The sequence below is a fragment of the Wyeomyia smithii genome, chromosome 2 (genome assembly GCF_029784165.1).
Source record: "Wyeomyia smithii strain HCP4-BCI-WySm-NY-G18 chromosome 2, ASM2978416v1, whole genome shotgun sequence".
Taxonomy (NCBI): domain Eukaryota; kingdom Metazoa; phylum Arthropoda; class Insecta; order Diptera; family Culicidae; genus Wyeomyia; species Wyeomyia smithii.
The window spans coordinates 86,748,800-86,770,673 of NC_073695.1; the positions used below are offsets into that span (position 1 = coordinate 86,748,800).

The 21,874-nt window shown below is 43.2% G+C and overlaps 1 protein-coding gene across 1 annotated transcript; it reads left to right on the forward strand.

The window, feature by feature from the left end:
• Positions 1–3,797: 3,797 nt before the first annotated feature.
• Positions 3,798–10,109, forward strand: LOC129719738 (uncharacterized). The gene is made up of 2 exons (XM_055671135.1): positions 3,798–4,699; positions 4,763–10,109. Exon 2 carries the CDS (start codon positions 4,782–4,784, stop codon positions 10,107–10,109), a length of 5,328 nt encoding a protein of 1,775 aa, XP_055527110.1. The 5' UTR covers positions 3,798–4,699; positions 4,763–4,781.
• The last annotated feature ends 11,765 nt before the right edge of the window (positions 10,110–21,874 follow it).

Sequence of the window (21,874 nt, forward strand, 5' to 3'; positions counted from 1 at the left end):
CAAAGTAATCAAAATAACCTTTCTCATCAATGTTTCCGTCATTCAGCAGCCGGGCAAATATTACTGACAAGTACAGGAAGCTTTCATCAGCCTGTGCTGCCAAGTCAAAGAGCAGTCAATTACCGTCTATTTTGCAATAATCCATTAGCCAACATCGAATCATCCGAGTACGGCGCACTAATCTGGGAAGGTGTTGAAGTATAGCACCGTGACGGGTAGCAGGAAGAGCGTTTACGTTTACGTCACTGTTGCCTTCGCCAGGTAATGAAGTTCTTTCACCGCTCCAAAAGCTTCCGAGCCGACCTAGTTGTGGCAATACAACCTGTATCGTTCTGCTATTCTCCATCATCGTCGGAATTATAACAACATGTTTGCTGCCGGTTTTATTCTCGCGGAAGGGAAAAATAATTTTCTCAATTACATTTGGGAAATCAATAATATGCTTCCTGCTATCCTGGCTGCGACCCGGGAGGGCCGTTCTTCACGTTATTAGTTGCCGATGTTCCCAATTGAGTACAGCAGAGCAAGTGTGGCAGCATGTGACGCTATACGTGTTGTTGGTGTTGTGCGACCAAACGAGCTCCTATCGAACCTGATGCCCCACAAAACTCCCACTGATGTTCTGTTCGTTGGCCTCTTCTGTCGGAGAAGCTACTTGTTTGCAATTGACGATATTTGATATTTATTATTTGCCTGGCTGGCACAGAGCAAAGCTTATAACGCAATAACTGGTGAACCGTACGATGTGGGTGAATTTTTCGGGGTGCGACTGCCTGCCATTGCTGATGGTTGATGACAGGTGTTTTTGCATTGCTTTTTCCGAAAGGATGCGTAACCAGGATTCCACGCCCACGAAAACCCCACTACACAGTGGTCCAGGAATGCAACCTAGCGGAACAAAATTAATAACTCCGGATCGTGTTGGTTTTTTGAGATAGTGATTTTGGCAATGTTTATTAGAATAATAAAGGAATATTTTTGTATAAAAATATTTGTACTAAACGTGTACTTAATTAGTACTAAATTTTCTTGACTTCATTTTTTCAATTTAGAAGGATGGTTTCTTCTACAAAGTTGTTCATTAGCCAATAATATGAAAGTCTTCCAAAGTCACAACTATTCAAGAATGCACCGTGTATGGGATATTGTTTTTTTTTTGGACAAAATGGACAAAAAACTGTTATTTTCATTTTTTTTTTTCTAGGTGTACTAACAAACTTTATGAGTTTCTAATCATAAATCCTTTAAACTTTGATCTTTGCCGCAGAATAAGGATGGCTATGGCATGTACTTTTTTAGATATATATAAAAAAACTAAATTTTTTGATTTTCTTCAAAATGTCATATCTCCATTAGCGCACGAAAGCGCAACCTGAAACTCACAGGGATGAGAGAGTATTAAACTAGGTACCTGCAGACAAAATTTCAGCCTGGAACTCCTTGGAGCTTTTACTCTGTGAGTAATTTTGTAAAATTCTTCAAAATTAGTAAAAAAGTGCTATTTTGTTTCTAATATTATGCCCAATGTCTACGGAGATGTTAAAGAAAATTCAATATGAAATCTTTTGGTCTAAAAATATTTAGTTCAATATTTAAAATTAACTGTTCACGGCTTATGAAATGATTTTTTAATCAAATAGGATACTTTTTAAGATATCAATAACAATCAATCAATAACATAAAGAGATCATTGTTTAAAACTGATTTGTTCCTATTCCTCTTCATTTCTCTATACATAAAAAAACATCTTCAAAATCCAGTTCCATCTACTGTGATATTTTGAACTTCGCTTGGAAGATCATTAATTGAATGGTCTTCTGTTCAGTGATTTAGAGAAATTATCGGATCATATATGAGTAAAAGCCATTGAAAACATTTTAAATGTTCACTAGGCGGCTGAATTTTCTTGAGTGAAATTCTCGATAATTTTTGACGGATTTATTGCGTGCCTCTTGAACTTCTCCTGACATCATACTAATAGGCATAATACAATGCCTGGTGATAGATGTACCTTACATTAATTGTCTGTGAATTGTCGGTGAAAACGGGTAAAAAGAATACAACTCAATTATGCGTTATTTATCAGCATCTTAAAATGTATCCTATTTAAAAAAAGGCATTTCATAAGACTTCATTAGTTCATTGTAAATATTGAATTAAAAATTTTTACTTTTTACCAAAAGAGTTCATAATTAATTCTCTTTAACATCTCCGTAGACATTGGGCATAATATTGGAAACAAAATAGCACGTTTATTCCTAATTTTGTAGAATTTTACAAAATTACTCACAAAATAAAAGCTCTAAGGAGTTCTGGGCTGAAATTTTGTCTGCAGACACTTAGTGTAATTTTCTTTCAGCCCTGAGAGTTTCAGGTTGACCTTTTGTGCGCTAATGGAAATATGACATTTTGAAAAAATCATCGAAATTTTAGTTTTTTTAGATATGTTTAAAACTACACGCCATAGGCATCATTTTTCTGCGGCAAAGATCAAAGTTTAAAGGATTTATGATGAAAAACTCATAAAGTTTTTTAGTACACTTAAAAAAAAAAATAAAATGAAAATAACAGTTTTTTGTCCATTTTGTCCAAAAAAATCAATATCTCGTACACGATGCATTCTTGAATAGTTGTGACTATGGAAGACTTTCATATACTGGCCAATGAACAACTTTGTAGAAGAAACCATCCTTCTAAATTGAAAAAATGAAGACAAAAAATATTAGTACTAATTTAGTACACGTTTAGTACAAATATTTTCATACAAAAATATTCCTTGATTATTCTAATAAACATTGCCGAAATCACTATCTCAAAAAACCAACACGATCCGGAGTTATTAATTTTGCTCCGCTAGGTTGCATTCCTGGACCACTGTGCACTGGCGGTGGCTGTGCGACAAAGTGTAGCAACAGAAAAAAGAAAGGGTTTATAGTTAGCTTGCGGCAGATGGGCTGTATTGAATCAAAATATTTGCTTTTTGTTTCCAATTGCGCCACTTGGACCCTGCAGCGATGTGTTGCTACAGTTACTAAGTTGGTAGGTGGGGATGCTTGATTGTGACGGGGTGGCTGGGAAAGCGAGGCGTAATAGAGTTGAAGATAAACACACCCAAGGAAAAAATAAAACAAATCGTATGATTGTGTGACAATGTTCGCACCAAATTTTGTCCTCATCCGTATAAATAATCTGAATAGACGAAAGCTTCTTTTTTCTAGGAAACGTCCTTTGAAATTGAATGTCTTATAGAAATTCAACAGTTAGAAAAACATTGATATTTTTGCGAAGCGTATCTTACGATACACAATGGGAATTACCAATAATTTATTAGTTTAGCAATTATTTTTTGTTGGGTACAACGGATTTCTGAGCGAAAAAAAATTTTCCTTTCCTCTTATTTTCCGTGTTTCATGGCAATCTTTAAAGAAAAACAATTCAAAGCAAGTATTTTATTACAATTACAATATAAATAGATATCTGGATTGAGTTGAGAAGGTTCTGTTAACTTTAACGGACATGAAAGTGTGTTTAAGTAATTTCTAAATACAACATTCAATATATATTTTAAGATTAACTAAACCTGAGCTGTCATGAATTGTATCATTTTAGCTTAAATTAGAGAATTAAGTTATAAACAAGTAGGTTCCAGTAATACTCTAAAGAATTTGTATTTTTAGTGTGAAATTACATGTTAGCAACTCTAAAGCAGCTTACTTTCAAAGATCATACGATCAATGCAGATCAATTGAGGAAGTGATGGAAGTGATTTTGGGAATGTTAGTTTTTAAACCATTGTTGTAGCTCAATATTATGTAACACTGCGGTGTAAAACTAATCGATCAAAACGGCTGATGCCGATCAACGAGAGCGATCGTTCGATCTGGTGCCGATCAACGAGAGCGATTGTTCGATCGTCTCTGTAAAAAGCACTCGCCTTTTTTTATTGCTCAGTTGAAATTGTACCACCAATAAGACTAGACGTGAAATAAATTTGTGATAAGAATTAGTAGCCTTTTGCCGGATCGGCCCGTTTTGGAATTTTTCCCCCAATTTGCATCCGTTCGCAACTGGTCCCAACAAACTGGTGCCGTGACCAGGATTGCGATTTGCAAGCCAACGCTGGGTTATTACGCTTGCCAAGTTTTCTCCAAGATTGCCAGCGCCATTCTCCTGAGGAACAATTGGACGCTATTGTGCACAGGAGTGTGAATAGATTTCCGCCATCGCTTCGATTGCCGAGCACATGTGAACAATTTAACTGTTGGTGCAATTTATTTGTAATACAAGGCCTAAAATTTCTCGACAGAAGGTAATTATCTGTCCAAACCAAGATTTAAGTACGCAGGTGCGCTCTAGATTGGTATTTTCGTTTTCTATGCTGCGAGTTCTGGTCCCATTTTCCTGCCGGTGTGGTCCGAGCCGGCTTCGGTTGCAGTAAGGATAAAACGATCTGGCTAAAATCGTTTACTGGCAGCCTCCTTATCTCCGACAATCGTATGTTGGAGCGGAATTGAAACCATTCCAACAATTAGTGGAACATTGTCCGATTATTCCTGGCAATCATCGGCAAGGATTTGCTTTCCCATTAGGCTACGATCCGATATCATCTCACTTCACCCAATCCATTGATTGTATACCTGGTGTGCGGTCACACATTTGCCGAATAAAAATATTCAAGGCATATTAAGCCTTGGCGAAGGTACGTACCTGTCCAAGTGCCCTGTACACATCCCCCAGTGCTACTGGTCTTAATTTTTCCCAGAATATCAACCTACATCAACATGGAAAACGAGGCTGACACGCGTCATTTGGAGCTTCGACGAACGGCGTTACTATCATCACTTGAGCGCGCTGGCCAATTCATAACTACTTATCAAGATGAAAGGGATCAACTCGAGGTGCCGCTACGATTGGAGAACTTGGACACAATTTGGCGTGAGCTGGACGAACTACAAGCAGCATTAGAGGCAACGGAAGAGAGCAGCGAGGGTATGTCACAAAATAATGAAATCCGTGCAAAATTTGAAGGCCAATACTTTAGAATAAAGGCTGGTCTAATTTCCAAACTGCCATCAGATATTCCTGATACGTCCGCTACCCAGCCTTCTCCCCCTATGGTTTCCTCTAGTCTCAAGGGTCTCAAGCTTCCGACAATCACATTACCGGAATTTGACGGTGATTACAAAGAGTGGCTAGTTTTTCACGACACATTTCATGCGTTAATACATGCTAACCAAGACCTACCGGCAATCCAAAAGTTCCACTACCTTAAATCCGCAGTAACGGGAGAAGCAGCTCAGGTCATTGAGTCGTTTGCTATTTGCGCCGCAAGTTATCCGCTGGCTTGGCAAGCTTTAGTTAGCAGGTATGCTAACGAGTATTTATTAAAGAAGCGTCATCTGCATGCTATGATGGAGATTCAACGAGTGCGAAAGGAAACCGCTTCAACGTTGCACGGGATTGTCGACGTATTCGAACGCCACACTAAAATACTACGGCAACTTGGGGAGCCAGTAGATGCATGGAGTACTATTCTTGAACATCTGCTTTGTGTCCGCCTTCCAGATGAATCTCTCAAGGAATGGGAGGTTCATGCTTCAACGATTGAGAATCCATCATATTCAGCGCTCATTGAATTCCTACACCGTCGTATTCGTGTTCTCGAATCCATTTCTGTAAACCACGAACAAGCTGTACCGCAAATTGCTACTTTTTCTCATGTTTCGGCAAGTCGCAATATTTCCCAATCAAAACCAGTGAACAAAACCGCGATAGAAAATTCAACCAACAAATGTTATGCTTGTGAGCAGCGCCATCCTTTGATAAAGTGTGCCAAATTCGAACGAATGAATGCAGCTGACCGCCTGAGTCTTGTCAATGCTATGCGATTATGCCTCAATTGTTTCCGAAGCGACCACTTCTCTAGAAACTGTGCATCGAAATATACATGCAGGTTTTGCCGAAGACGTCACCATTCCCTACTCCATGCTGGTTTCGATAATAATGTTGATCATACCCGTCCAGAGCGGCTACCAGAGTGCTCTAAAAAACCTGATCGTGCGTCTATTAATCTGAGTTTGGCTACAAAGCAAGATCCTTCCACATCGGTTCTTTCTGCAGCATCGTGTTCCAAAACATCGGAGCCTGGTAGTACCCCGCCACCAAATGAGACGGAAAAAAATGTGTTTATGTTGACGGCTGTCGTCGTAGTAGTTGATCGATATGGCAGAGAGCATTTGGCGCGGGCTTTACTTGACTGTGCTTCTCAACCGAACCTAATCACCGAACGGATGGCCCAGCTTCTTCGGTTGAAGCGGAACAAAACAAACATCCTTGTCCAAGGGGTTGGTAACCAAAGTCAACGTGCACGGGAGTCAATACAAGTGAAGGTTGGATCGCGAAAGGAAGGCTTCGCAATGACTGCTGAGTTTCTTATTCTACAGAAAATTACGCCTGAACTGCCGTTGCACAACGTTATGGTCGATCAGTGGCAAATTCCTTCAAATCTGTTCTTAGCAGATCCACAGTTTCACAAACGGGCCCCCATCGATATGATTCTTGGAATCGAGCATTTCTTTTCATTTTTTAAAACGGCAAACCGAATTCAGCTACCGAAACCTCTTCCCATGTTGATTGACAGCGTGTTTGGTTGGATTGTGACTGGCTCAATCAACAAAATCAATTTTTCAGAGCAGAATTCGCCGTGCAGCATTGTGGCAGTATCTTTATTCACCCTAGAAGATAGTATTGAACGATTCTGGAAGATTGAGGAATTGCAAATGCGGTCCGATTATTCATTAGAAGAAAAGCAGTGTGAAGAACTATTTTCATTTACTACAGAAAGAACACCCAATGGACGCTATATAGTACGTCAGCCCCGTCGCTCTAAATTCGATGAATTGGTCGGAGACTCAAAATCCATGGCACGTCAACGATTCAATCTATTGGAAAGGAGATTAGAACTTAACCCCGAGCTAAAGGAAGAGTACCATACGTTTATGGCAGAATACCTCTCCCTCGAACACATGCGGCTTGTTCGAGGGGACGACAGGCAACCGCCTAAAGCATGTTACCTCCCACATCATCCGGTCGTCAAAGAAACCAGCACAACGACCAAAGTACGCGTGGTTTTTGACGCGTCGGCCAAGACCTCCACAGGCTCGTCTCTTAATGAAGCACTGTTAGTAGGTCCTGTGGTGCAGGATGACCTCCTATCAATAATCCTTCGGTTTCGAACATTTCCAGTGGCATTGGTGGGCGATATCGCCAAAATGTATCCACAAATACTACTTCATCCGGATGACACACCATACCAGAGAATTTTATGGCGATTTAATTCTATGAAACCTGTCGAAACGTACGAGTTGATGACGGTCACGTACGGCCTAGCTCCATCCTCGTTTCTTGCTACGCGCACCCTCAAGCAATTGGCTGCCGATGAAGGCAACGCATACCCGCTTGGAAAGGCAGCTCTTCAAAAGAGCTTCTACGTGGACGATTTCATTGGCGGTGCCGAATCAGTCGCTGAAGCTATCCAATTAAGGACGGAATTGAGTGAGCTGTTAGCCAAGGGTGGCTTTCCGCTACGGAAGTGGACCTCCAATCAATTGTCGGTTCTCAAAGGTTTGTCATCAGAAGAAATAGGCACCCAGTCATCGATAAAATTTGATACCAACGAAACGGTCAAGGCACTTGGTATCTCGTGGGAACCCGAATCCGATCAGTTTCGCTTTGATTCTGAGATTCGACGACGAAATGGTCCAGCTACGAAGCGTTCTATACTCTCAGAGATCTCTCAGTTATTTGATCCTTTGGGGTTGATTTCACCAATTACCATCAAAGGAAAAATGTTAATGCAGCGACTATGGCTTCTTCCGTGTGCATGGGATGACGAAGTTCCAGCAGAAATTGCTGCTTATTGGAATGATTTCACTGCTCAACTGCCAAAGATTGCGAATTTCCGTGTCGGTCGTTACGCTCTCATACCAAATGCTTCTATCCAGCTACACACATACTCAGACGCGTCTGAATCTGCATATGGAGCATGCATGTATGTTAGGTGCATTAATGCTGTGGGTCAAATAAGCATTCAACTCCTAGCATCCAAAACCCGCGTTGCACCGCTCAAAAGAGTTACTCTACCCCGATTGGAGCTCTGTGCGGCTCAAGTGGCGGCAAGACTTTACGCCAGAGTTGTTGGAGCGCTCCAGATAACTACTACAAAATCATATTTTTGGTCTGATTCCACCGTCACATTACAATGGCTACGTTCACCGCCCAACACTTGGAAGAATTACGTGGCCAATCGAGTATCTGAGATCCAAGATTTGACCCATCGTGCCTTTTGGAATCATGTCGCTGGTACTGAAAATCCCGCAGACCTTTTGTCTCGTGGCATGCATGTTGACGATTTCTTGAAGAGTAATTCCTGGAAGCACGGTCCCAAATGGCTATCATGCCCTGAAAATGAATGGCCTAACACAAGGCTTTGTGACTATCCCGTAGAAGGGAAAGAGAGGCGCAAAACGTTCGTTGCCGTTGTCAGAACTAAACCATCCCAAATCAATCCTATTTTCACTCGATTTTCATCGTTTAACCGCCTGCTTCGTACTTTCGCTTGCGTTCTGCGGTTTATAGCTAACATTCGGTGCAAGACGCGGACGCAGCCATCGATGGTTCATTGCACTCCTCAAAGCGCTGTGCTAAGAGTTGAGCACATATTATCTGCCGAACGAAAGCTAATTCAACTAGCGCAGGCGGACGCATTCCAGCCAGAGGTTAAAGATCTACGAACTAATAAAATAGTGTCAAAACAGTCGCCAATTCGACTGCTTACTCCATTTTTGGACCCTGAGGGAATCATTAGAGTAGGGGGGAGACTTAGACTCTCAGACCAGCCATTTTTATCGAAGCATCCTGCGCTCCTGCCTAGTAATCATCCTCTTTCACACCTCATTGCCAAGTCCTATCATCTTTCACTTATTCACGGTGGCGGCCGCCTTACCCTCGCTGCTATGCGTGAAAAATATTGGCCTTTGCACGGCAGAAGGCTTGTTCGCAGTGTCATCCGCAGCTGCTATCAATGCGCTCGAGCCGAACCACAATCCACAACCCAACAGATAGGACAACTTCCATTGCATCGAATTACGCCCAGTCGCCCGTTTTCGGTATCTGGAATCGACTACGCCGGACCATTATATTTAAAACCAGTGCACAAGAGAGCTGCGGCAACAAAGGCGTACATTTGTATCTTCGTGTGCTTTTGCACCAAGGCGGTGCATATCGAGTTGGCGAGCGATTTGTCAACGAATGCGTTCTTGTCTGCGTTGCGCCGCTTTATTGCCCGTCGCGGACTGCCAACAGATCTGTACACGGATAATGGCAAAAATTTCGAAGGAGCCGCCAACGAATTGGAGGAAGTTCACAGGATGCTTCAGAACGAATCACAGCGACAGCAAATTATGACAGATCGAGAATGTGAACGCATCTCATGGCACTTTAGTCCGCCGAAGGCCCCACACTTCGGAGGTTTGTGGGAGGCGGCGGTGAAGGTGGCTAAACGACAGCTCTATCGACAACTTGGGAATTCTAAATTGTCATTTGAGGACCTGGCTACTATACTGGCGCAAATAGAGGCGAGTATGAACTCGCGACCCATCGTTCCGCTTAGTGAAGATCCCAACGACATTTCTGCGCTTACCCCGGCACACTTCCTCATCGGAAGTACCATGCATTCACTCCCTGAAAAAGATTTGCACCATACACCAACAAGCCGTCTCGACCATTATCAGCGCATGCAAAAGGTTTACCAACAGTTTTGGCACCATTGGCGGACCGAATATCTGCAGGAGTTGCAGCGTGATACCAAAACCTGTCATCCCAACAGATGCATTCAACCAGGCAGGTTGGTAGTGCTAACTGACGAGCTACAGATTCCAGTGAAGTGGCCGCTTGCACGCATAGTCGCTGTACATCCCGGTAAGGACGATTTAGTACGTGTAGTCACACTGCGTACCAACCGGGGTACCATAACTCGACCGGTGACGAGAATATGTTTGCTGCCAATGGAGGGCGAAGATATTTTGTGTAAGAAAAGTTTAGAACAGTAAAATTAGTTTAATGTATTTGGTTAATTGTTAATAGATTAGTTTTGAAAATTACATTTCTCAAAGGTGGCGGCGATGTTGTAGCTCAATATTATGTAACACTGCGGTGTAAAACTAATCGATCAAAACGGCTGATGCCGATCAACGAGAGCGATCGTTCGATCTGGTGCCGATCAACGAGAGCGATTGTTCGATCGTCTCTGTAAAAAGCACTCGCCTTTTTTTATTGCTCAGTTGAAATTGTACCACCAATAAGACTAGACGTGAAATAAATTTGTGATAAGAATTAGTAGCCTTTTGCCGGATCGGCCCGTTTTGGAATTTTTCCCCCAATTTGCATCCGTTCGCAACTGGTCCCAACAACCATTCATTGTAAATTTTGGTGCCACCTAGCTACCAACATTTTTTTTCAGAGACTTAAATGAGTTTTCTCGTAAACATAAAGTTGGAGCGACGATCCCGGCGAGCAACTACTATGCGACACTTTGATGTAAGTTGACGCATTTCTACACTGGCTAGAAGCCCCAATTTTCACCGGCGAATTATAAAAAGCTATAATCTCTAGTAGCTTTGTTTCGAGTTTGTCGACCAGTGTAATCAACAATCGTAAACTTAACGAGAAAAATTAGCAACTGTATCAGGAATAAAGTAAAAACGCGAGATTTTTCTCGTGTTATTATAGATTATGCATTCGAAAAAGACACACTCAAAAGTCTCACAGTTATATCGCGTGGTTATTAAATGGTTTAAATTAGTTTATTTGACACGGCACGATACATTTTCTGTTTTACTGAGCCAAGTACAATTCGTATTAATTCTACGTTAGCAGGGAAAAGAGGGAGGCCTTTTTTTATTCTCGCGGCCGACTACGAGCTAGTGGGGATTTAAGGTGAGAGGAGGGGAGATACAATTTTGACTTAAAACTATTTTGGAACTCTGTTTTCAACTAATAGAGCAATTGTATTCTTGTTTGTTGTGGGTTCAAAATATTTGTGTAAGCATAGATGCGGGCTCTTCGTTTCCGTGTCTTCAGCATAGCATATTTGTATCCTTAATCTGACAAATAGACAAAGAAAATTTTAAATTTTAATGTCAGCGTTTTTCAGAAAGCAGTATAGCTGTGTCATGTACTGGAGATCACCGCTTCCCAGAATGTCTCTAACGGGTACGTTCGGTTGTTTTCCTCGGGCCCGAAGGGAGTCTATAAGCTCGGACCTAACACCACAGTATTCGGTACACGACCAAACAACATGCTCGATGTCATGGTAGCCATCGCCACAAACGCAGTATCTACATTACTGTCTACAAGCCCTATACGAAAGAGATGCGTGTTTAACGTGTAGTGATTGGACATAAGTCTGGACATCACGCGAATGAAGTCCCGACCGACATCCAACCCCTTGAACCATGCTTTCGTCGATACCTTAGAAAAAATGGAATGTAGCCACCGTCCCAGTTCATCTGAGTTCCATAATGATTGCCAACTGTTGAGTGTTCTCTGACGCAAAATGCTATAAAATTCATCATAAGCAATTGGTCTTTCATAAATATCGCCTTCAATAGCACCCACCTTAGCTAAAGAGTCAGCCTTTTCATTACCCGGAATCGAGCAATGAGAAGGGACCCACGCTAAGGTAACCCGGTAATTTTTATCTGTTAAAGCACTTAAAAACCGCCGTATTTTCCCCTGGAAATACGGGGTGTGCTTCACAGGCTTCATCGATCGCAGAGCCTCAATGGCACTGAGACTATCTGTGAAGATGAAGTAGTGGCCTATGGGTAGGGTTTCGATGATTCCAAGAGAGTACTGAATAGCAGCAAGTTCTGCGACGTACACGGAAGCAGGAGCATCGAGTTTGTAGGAGGCGGTAAAATTTTCGTGGGAAACACCGAAGCCAGTGGACTCATCTAGATTAGATCCGTCAGTGTAAAACCTTTTATCATAACTAACATGTTTAAACTTATTGGAAAAAATCTTAGGGATCTCTTGGGGTCGCAATTGATCCGGTATACCAGAAATGTCTTGTTTCATGGTTGTGTCGAAGAATATAGCATTATTAGAAGTATCTAAAAGTGCGACATTGGAGGAATTGTATGAAGAAGGATTAATATCTTGAGCCATATAGTCAAAATATAAAGTCATAAATCTGGATTGAGATTGAAGGTCGACCAACCTCTCTAAATTTCAATTACTAATGGGTTCATAACTGTGCATCGAATTAGCAACCGGTAAGAGAGATATCAAAAACGATGTTTCAACGGGAGAACCTAACACTTCCCGCTAACACTTCAAGACTCATCGTATGGGTCGACTGCATGCAACCCAAGGCAATACGCAAACAACGATATTGTATTCTCTCTAATTTTATAATGTGCGTGTTCGCGGCGGAGCGAAAGCAGAAACAGCCGTACTCAAGAACTGTCAATATCGTTGTTTTGTATAACCTTAGAAGGTCTCCTGGGTGGGCACCCCACCAGGTTCCGGTAATCGTACGAAGAAAATTGATCCTCTGTTGGCATTTTCGTGTTAGATACCTAATATGACAAGCCCAGGTGCATATAGAGTCGAACCAGACCCCGAGATATTTAGCGACTAAAACCTGAGAGATCGTTTTACCCGTTAGTAGGAGCTGCAGCTGAGCTGGGTTATGCTTCCTAGAAAAAAAGACCAACTCAGTTTTCTCCGGAGAGAATTCGATACCCAGCTTAAGAGCATATTCAGACAAATTGTCTAAGGTATCTTGCAATGGTCCTTGCAGATCGCTAGCCTCGCTACCAGTAATGGATACAACGCTATCGTCTGCAAGTTGCCTTAGCGTGCTTGAATTTGCAAGACATTCATCGATGTCATTGACGTAAAAATTTTATAAGAGAGGACTTAAACATTAACCCTGGGGAAGGCCCATGTAACTAATTCGGGAAGTTGTTGAATCGTCATGTGAGATGAGCGGGGGCCTAGTGTGGTTGGTAACGTCTCCGCCAACCACGCTCGACGCCTGGGTTCGTATCCCACCGCCGACATAGGTGTCGATGGTTGTGAGGTGGCGTGATCCACTCACAACCAACTCAACTGGTCTAGATTCAATCCTAGCCGCCTTCCATCGCATGAGGAAGTAAAGCCGTTGGCGTCGGTCCGTTAATAAACGGGTCGTGAGTTAGGGTCCTGGGTGTGGAGTCGCCTCCCTGGGCGTCGGTGATTGGCCACAACAGTGGCGGAACTAGACCGACGGAAAATAAGCGAGAATAAAAAAAAAATCGTCATGTGAGAAATACATATGCTTTTCTGACAACAAATTGAGCAAAAAATTATTCAAATTTGGTGAAAGTCCCTGCGAATGAAGTTTCGCGCTTAAAACATCTACAGAGACAGAGTCAAAAGCCCCCTTAGTATCCGTAGAAGCTATTTGCTCTTTTCGAGCAAATGCAAGTTGAATTTCAGTAGAAAGCAACGCTAGGCAATCGTTCGTCCCTTTACCCCGGCGAAAGCCAAATTGAGTATCTGAAAGTAGCCCGTTTGTTTCGACCCATTTGTCTAACCGTAAGAGGATCATTTTCTCCATTAATTTCCGGAGGCAAGAGAGCATCGCAATCGGCCTATATGAATTGTGATCAGAGGCAGGTTTCCCGGGTTTCCGAATAGTAATGACTTTTACCTCCCTCCAGTCATGCGGAACAATATTTAGCTCAAGAAACTTGTTGAACAAATTCAACAAGCGTCTTTTTGCAGAGTCGGGTAGATTCTTCAACAGGTTGAATTTTATTCTATCTTACCCTGAAGCCTTATTGTTGCACGACAGGAGAGCCATTGAAAATTCCAACATCGAAAATGGAGGCTCTTCCGTAGTTACTAAAAACGCGTCGCGAAAGGTTTTCTGTTCCGGTACAGAGTCCGGACAGACCTTTTTGGCAATATCGAGTATCCAGCGATCTGAATACTCCTCACTCTCATTCGTAACGTCACAGTTCCGCATGCGCCTGGCGGTATCCCAAAGAGTGCTCATCGCTGTTTCCCTCGACAACGCGTTCACGAACCGCCGCCAGTACCCGCGTTTTTTCGCCTTTACTAAGCTCTTCATCTGCCTGCCCAGTGTCTCGTACTTTCGAAGCAGGTTGACAGTGCCGTACTCCCGGTAGTCCTTATACGCCGCTGACCTTCGCGCGTACAGCTCAGAGCACTCTTCGTCCCACCATTTGTTGGGAGGGCGCTGTCTAATCGTTACCCCGGGTATCGGTTTCGTCTGAGCTTTAGTCGTGGCGTCGATTATCAAGCCAGCTAAGAACGCGTATTCTTCCTCCGGAGGAAGTTCCTCGTGAGTCTCGATAGATTGCGCTATAATAGACTCATAACACTTCCAATCAATATTTCGTGTAAGGTCGTAGGAAATATTGATTGGGTTCGGGGGAGTTGAACCATTAGCAATTGATATAACGATTGGAAGATGATCACTACCGTGGGGATCGTTGATTACTTTCCACTGGCAATCTAACGCTAGTGATGTTGAGCAGAGGGATAGGTCAAGCACGCTTTCACGTGCTGGAGGATTAGGTACACGTGTCGCTTCCCCAGTATTCAAAAGTGTCATATTGAAGTCGTCGATCGAGTTACAGATTAAAGAAGATCGGTTGTCGTCGTACAGCGACCCCCATAGCGAATAGTGAGAGTTAAAATCTCCCAAAATCAAAAAAGGTGCGGGAAACAATTCTGCTATATCAAGGAGTTGCTTCTGTTCAATCCGCGCGGATGGGGGAATATATAACGAAACAAGGCAAAGGTCTTTTCCATTCATATTCGTTTGAATGGCAACAACTTCAATATTCGAGATCGAGGGGAGGTCGATTCTGAAAAAAGAATAGCACTTTTTGATCCCTAAAAGTACCCCTCCACCGTGTGAGTCTCGATCTCGACGAATGATGTTAAAATCGTGGAAATTAAGTTGGTCATTTGAATTGAGAAAAGTTTCACAGAGCGCGAACGCATCACAATTGTATGTGTTTATCAAATGTGAAAATAAATCAAATTTGGGGATGATACTTCTGCAGTTCCACTGTAACACAGTGACAAAATTCCTAACCTCTTTCGACGTATTAGTCATCGAAAGATACGATAGCTGAAATGAGGGGCCAAGTTGCTGTGAGTTGCTTAAAAAAGGTGTTCACTGTAGGGAGAAGGGCAAGAAGAATGTTTTGAAGGGGATCTGGTATGTTGGATGTTTTAAATATCCAGTCCACAATATCAGAGAATTTTATGAACCCTGTTTCTTTTATGTCTTCTGATCGAGACATGGGTGCACGAGGGGTTTTTGGTGCCCCAGGAAGCGGTGGGTACTCCTGGTTTGATTTGAAATTAAAACCGGGGGGTACTTGCTTCGGTTTTTCTTAACCGCTTCCTTTTTGTGTTGTCTAATTGGTCATTCCGCCAGGGGTTATCTTACGACCTTTGCGAGAAAGATTAGGAGAGTTGAGCATTCTCCTCTTCCTAGATCCCTCTGGCAAGGCATAAGAACACCCTTCGACGGGATCGTTAGATGTACCCTCATCGGTTGGCAAAAAGGAAAAGATGTTTCCTGTCGAGGGTGGCTCAGCCCTAATCAGCATTTCTGCAAAAGAGCGCTTTGATCGTTACTTAAGGGAACGCTTAATTTTTTCCTTGCGCTGTTTGTACGCGGGACATGCCGAAAGGTCATGCCGAGTTCCCTCGCAGTAAAGACACTTTTCAATATCCTCACTGCAAGCGGTCTCAGCATGATTGCCTCCGCACTTGCTGCAGCGTGCCTTGTTGCAGCAGTAGGTGGCTGTATGGCCTAACTGCTTGCAGTTCTGGCAATGCATGGCCCGCGGTACAAACAGGCGTACAGGCAGACGAACCCTGTCCAAAGCTATGTAGCTCGGCAGTGCGGACCCGGCAAATGTCACCCGGAAGGAATCCGAAGGGAGGAATTTCTTCTTCCCTTCTTCGATGGATACTGAATGCAATTGCTTGACATCCAGTATCTTTACATTTTGAATCAGGGGGTTCTTGAAACAGCCAACCCCGTGACGCAAAATGTCATCGACCGTGAGGCTTCCTTCAGTAACCACACCGTCGATCTCCACGTCCTTGGCAGGGATGTACACTCGGTATTCCCTTGTAAAGAGCTCGTAGCTAGCAATTTCGTTTGCTTGCTTCAAGCTACTCACGACAACTCGCAGTTTGTTCGGCCTCACCTTCGTAATCTCGGTTACGGCCGAAAACTGTTTTGCCAGGTCTTTGCCTATTTGAATTATATTCAAAGGTTTTTTTATGGGCCGGAAGTAAACAACGTAGGGACCGCTAGTGGCATCTGAGTAAGCTTTTACCCGTATTTCCGGTACTCTTGATACAGGGCTAGGTAGCGGGGATGGTACAGGGGAAGGTAAGGGAGAACTGCTGGGGGAAATTCCAATTTCTTCCCCATTTGTTTCCACATCCAGGAAAAGTTGCACCTGCATGTCGTCCATTTTGCGGGAGCGTTACGCTCTACCGCACACAAACGATAAATATTCGAATGTGTGGGGGGGATCAAATAGTTAGTATTAAATTTTAAAAACAATATTTAAAACTACAATAGATCAAATATAAAAAAGGCAGTAATACTAATAATAATAACTATAGTAATAATACTAATACTAATAATAATAATGATAATAATAACAACAATAACAATAAAAATAATATTGATAGTAATAATATTATTAATGATAATAATTCTAAAGTGAATACTTCACCGAACGTCTAAGTCACGACCTCTCGGCTGCTAGTAGGATCAATTTGGAAGTGTGTCTCCACAGAACAAACAATGACGATCCAGCTTCGTGTTGTAACACAGTAGCCGTGGTCTTGTAGATGCCACTTGTTGTTGATTTCCACTCGCTCGATCGTATGGTGGTCCGTGCTGCTAGCGGGGTAACAGCGGTGCGGGGGAATTATTCTTGCTGATATATCAGCTGCGTATCGGATCACTGGCGGGGTAGCCTGCCCCTACCAGTGCGCAGAAGATGTTTCTGCCGATATACTGCAGCCTATTGTTATCGCGCAGCACAAGAACTAATCGACAAAAAAAAACACCCGTACGATAACTCGTGTATTGTTATTTTGCGAACTCAAACGGAGATGAACAATTTGCGTCTAATCGAGACGAAAGCAAAACAACGAATGCGTGGTTATTAAATGCTGAAAGCTATTTTATTTAACTCAAGATACTAGACCAAACTATAACAGCGCTCGCGGAGTTTCTTATAAATTAGCTTTTACAAGAGTAAACTAGAAATAGTGAATTCTTTGGTGCTACCTTCAGCTATTAGAACTTGACCATTATCGTACACCGAATTCGTGGCCAACTGTTAAATGTACAGGACAGTTACGAAGCTAGCGCTATGAACCTAGTGTCAATGATGGTGATCGGCGATAGAATCGACGATAAACATTCGATCATTTTCAGTGTGTGAATAAACTTCGTCTCTCAGTCGGTTGTAACAATAATCGTACGATATGTCAGTCTGAGTGAACAAATTCGGAGATTCGCTGAGATGATTTATTCTCTCTCAGATAATTTTCAATAGCTCTACAAACCGATGACTCACTCTTTATTGTTAAAAATGAAGTGTCAAACCAAAAGAGAAGAATTGCGAGACGATAATTATCGGTAGAGAGAAATTTTTGCGATCGCTTGAACAATTATTTCCCTTTCTTTCTGAGTTGCAAGTTGACAGTAGAATAGATTTTTCATCGTTTAATGAAATGTTGCTTGCCTCAATGAACTTAATGAACCTTTGTTCGTCGGTTTTATTTGCATCGAAGAATTGTTCGCTGATGTATGTTGGCCGATGTCGAAAAATTTAGTTTAAACAAGCAAAAACTGCACACATTTTGGAAAAAACTGCGCAAATAGATTCGAAAAAAAGTTTGCAAGCTATGCAAAAAGTAAAACAAATATTTGCAAATTGACAAAAAAAACGTCCTCAGACGACGAAAATCTGCATATTGCAGACAAATCTGTAAATCTGTTATCCCTGTTTATTACTGCCTTCTAGTTATTCTGGTTATTCTACCGCTTGAAGTTTTCTTCTGAGTTTTTGGTTTGCAATACGGGGACACTCTGACTCACAAGGTGATTCAAACCAAAGATGTTCGTTTCACGACTCGATCGGATCGGGAGACGATAATGAATTACTAATTGGGACAGATGAAAGAATTCAAAGCGTACAGCGTATAAACAAGCGACGGTAAACTCGCATACAGTTAGCAGGCTGTAAAATTCACAGAGTATTCTTTCGGCGATTTATTTGTTCCATAAGTTCCCTTCTCGAGAGACGATACGATACAAAACATCGCGTGTTACGCGTGATCAGATTCCCATAGGATTTTCTAATGACTGACAAACTGACTTATACTAAAAATCTTTTCCGAGCCAGGATTCGAACATAAAACGACTGACTTGCTATACCAACATCATATCTTTCATATCTGTTAAGGATCTACGAGATGGTTTTCCGAGATTCGATGCTGTACGTTTCTGATCTGGACATGAATCTGGTCTTCTTTTTTCTTTCTTTCCTTTATGGTGACAAATCGTATAGATCCTACTCCGAACCCAAATTACGCCTCCATAAAACAAAATCTTGATCTACTCTTCTCCAGTCGCCCTTACACCCGCTCCTCGGGCATCCTCGTCGACAGCACACGTTCAACGCGTTCGGGGTCCGTAGGTAGTTTCACCTTGGATAATATCCTCAGGGTAATCTGGTGAAATGTACTTTACAGCCACTACCAGTTCAGCTCTCTGCAAGTTATTCTCACCTTATCCAAGGTTGGCGGATCTACAGCTTGTCCATCCTCCCCAATTTGTCTCCCGAGCGTCTGTTTTCCAAGACGGTGCAGTTAAAAAACGTCTGTTCACCATGTTAGAGGCGGCTGATTAATGTCCTGGTGGCAGCGTGAGGCTCTAAGGCAACACACACGAGTTGGGCACAGCTTTCATTGTTCAATGTAGAAGCGCGTGATTTGGTAGTGGTCAATCGACAACAGTTGCAAGTTGAGGGTCAGAGGCCGTTTCTTCAACGTGAGCTCAGCCAATTGGCCAGGAGAAGGAATTCAGACCGATTATTGGAAAATTCATGGCAAATCGGTCCACGAACGAAAGCGGCCTTCGACTCATTGACTTCGCCGCCTCCAAGAACATGGCCACACGCAGTATCTACTTCCAGCATAGCGGTAAACCTGAAGATCACCACAACAGACTGAGACACAAATCGATTGACGGAAGGCCCTTCTCGGTCTGAATCTATGGTGACGCAAACGTCGATTCCGACCACCATCTCCTGATACTCAAAATGCGCCGAAGACTTTCGGTTGCCAACAGCATCCGCTATCGTCGACCGCCGCGGCATGATTTGGAGCGACTTAAGCTTTCCAAAGTCGCTACTGTGTACGCGTAAAGCTTTGAGGCAGCGTTGCCGGATGGGGCTTACTAAAGCCCCTTCGGAGGACTGCTGTAGTAATGTGAAAGCGCAGCGGAAGGTGCTGTTGGATTCGTCGAGAGGAATCAGCGCTGGCATTGATCCATAACATGAGTCGATACAAACCGAAACGAGGACAGCAGACTCAGCTTTTCCGGGACAAAAAGCGCCACATGGAAGGGCTGGAGTGTGAGAAAATGGAGCAGCTGTATCGTTCTCAAGAAACACGTAGATTCTACAAAAAACTAAACGCATTCTGCGCAGGCTTTGTGCCACGAGCTGAAATGTGTCGGGATAAAGACGATGGAATCTTGACGGATGAGCGTGAGGTGAACGACAAGTGGAAGCAGCACTACAGTGAACACCTGAATGGCGCAGAGGCAGAAAACCAAGAATACGGTAGGAGGAACGACTTCATCAGCACAACAGATAAGGGAGTCATTCTGCCCCCACGATAAGTGGAGTTAAGGATACTATTAAATCAAGAACAACAAATGAGCTGGAAAGGATGGCATAGCAGCGGAGTTAATCAAGCTGGGCCCGGAAATATTGGCTTCCTGTCTGCATCAGCTGATAGTCAGGATCTGGGATAGAGAACATCTACCGGAGGAATAGGAGGAGGGAGTAATGTGCCCAATATACAAAAAGAATAACAAGTTAAGATGTGTGAACTACCGAGCGATCACGATTCTCAACGCAGCCTACAAATTGCTCTTCAAGATCATCTTTCGATGTTTCTCGCCTCTCGTTACACTGCGGCAGATCCTCCAAAAGTGTCGCGAATACCAAGTCCCCACGCACCACTTTTATCGATTTCAAGGCCTCTTACGATACTATCGACCGAGTAGAGCTATGGAAAATTATGGACGGAAATGGCTTTCCTGAAAAACTAACAAGACTGATCAGGGCCATGATGACTGGTGTACAGTGCTGTGTAAATATGTCGGGTGCGGTATCAAGCCCGTTTGAAACACGCAAGTGGCTTCGACAAGGCGACGATCTTTCCTGCCGACTGTTCAACATTGCGCTTGAAGGTGCTATGAAGCGTGCGGCCTTTAACATAGGGGCACAATTTTCAATCAATCCCTCCAGCTCATCTGCTCCGCTGACGGCGTAGATCTTGTCGGGAAGACATTTCAGGCGGGTGCTGAATAGGCTGGCAAACTTCGCCTCCGTACTAAGTGTACCATGTGCAAGACACTCATAAGACCGGTAGTCCTCTACGGCCACGAGACATGGACAATGCTCGAGGAGAACTTGCAAGCACTAAACATTTTCGGACAACGTGTGCTTAGGGCCATCTTCGTTGGAATATGTGAGGATGGCGTTCGGAGGCGAAGAACGAGCTACGAGCTGGCGCAACTTTACAGCTAGCCCAGTATCCAGAATGTCGCTAAAGCTGGAAGGGTACAAATGGCGGAACATATTGTAAGAAAGCCAGACAACAACGTGCGTCTCGAATCCGCCAGCCCAAGACGTAGAGGCACCCAATGAGCTAGATGTTTGGACCAAGTTGAGCTAAATCTTGGAAATGTAGAACACTTAAAAAACTGGAGGTAAGCTGTCATGTACCGAGTACGTTGGCGTAACATCGTGAAAGCAGGTGAAATCCTGAGGGATGCTTCACCAAGAAAATAAGTAACCAATTTCCCGATATCTCTCCCGCATCTGACGCGTCACACGATTGACTACTCCTAACTCTCAGCTCCTAACGTGATAGCGTAGGTCCAGTTCTTTTCCTCCGTCACTTCTACACACTGAGCATGGTTTCCACTGTTATGCCATTCACGGACCGCGTCGTAGATGTACTTCCACTGCTTGTTCGGGTCCACTTCAACTGGTTCAGCGATCCGCCTATCAACTTTCCGAGTGTACACTGCAGCAACGCCTTCCGCTAATATCTTTCTCCTAGACCTCGATCTGAATACGTTGGACAGCCGGGCGTTGATCTTGCCTAAGAGAAAACCGCACATGGATAACGTTTGGAAAGTGTCGGCCTTCGATCGGCATGTGGTCGTCTGGCCGTAGCTAAATTAACCATCCTCAAAGTCGTTGTCGTTGATGGTGGAGTAAAGGCTTTCCCTACCATTGACGGGGCGGAAGAATTCCCGGCTTTTGCGTTCATATCTCCGGCAATGATTTTTATGTCGTGTTATGGACATTCAAATCACGAATTGCGGTAATAGCGAGGCATAGCAACAGACCATATCTATACTTGGTTGAACACGTAGATGCTGTGAACGAGCATTGCAACGGGAAGAAGTGTCTACATGTTTGGTACCGGAAGCTCGGTC

Coding starts and splice junctions, on each gene's coding strand:
- LOC129719738 (XM_055671135.1), top strand. CDS start 4,782: ATGGAAAACGAGGCTGACACGCGTCATTTGGAGCTTCGACGAACGGCG.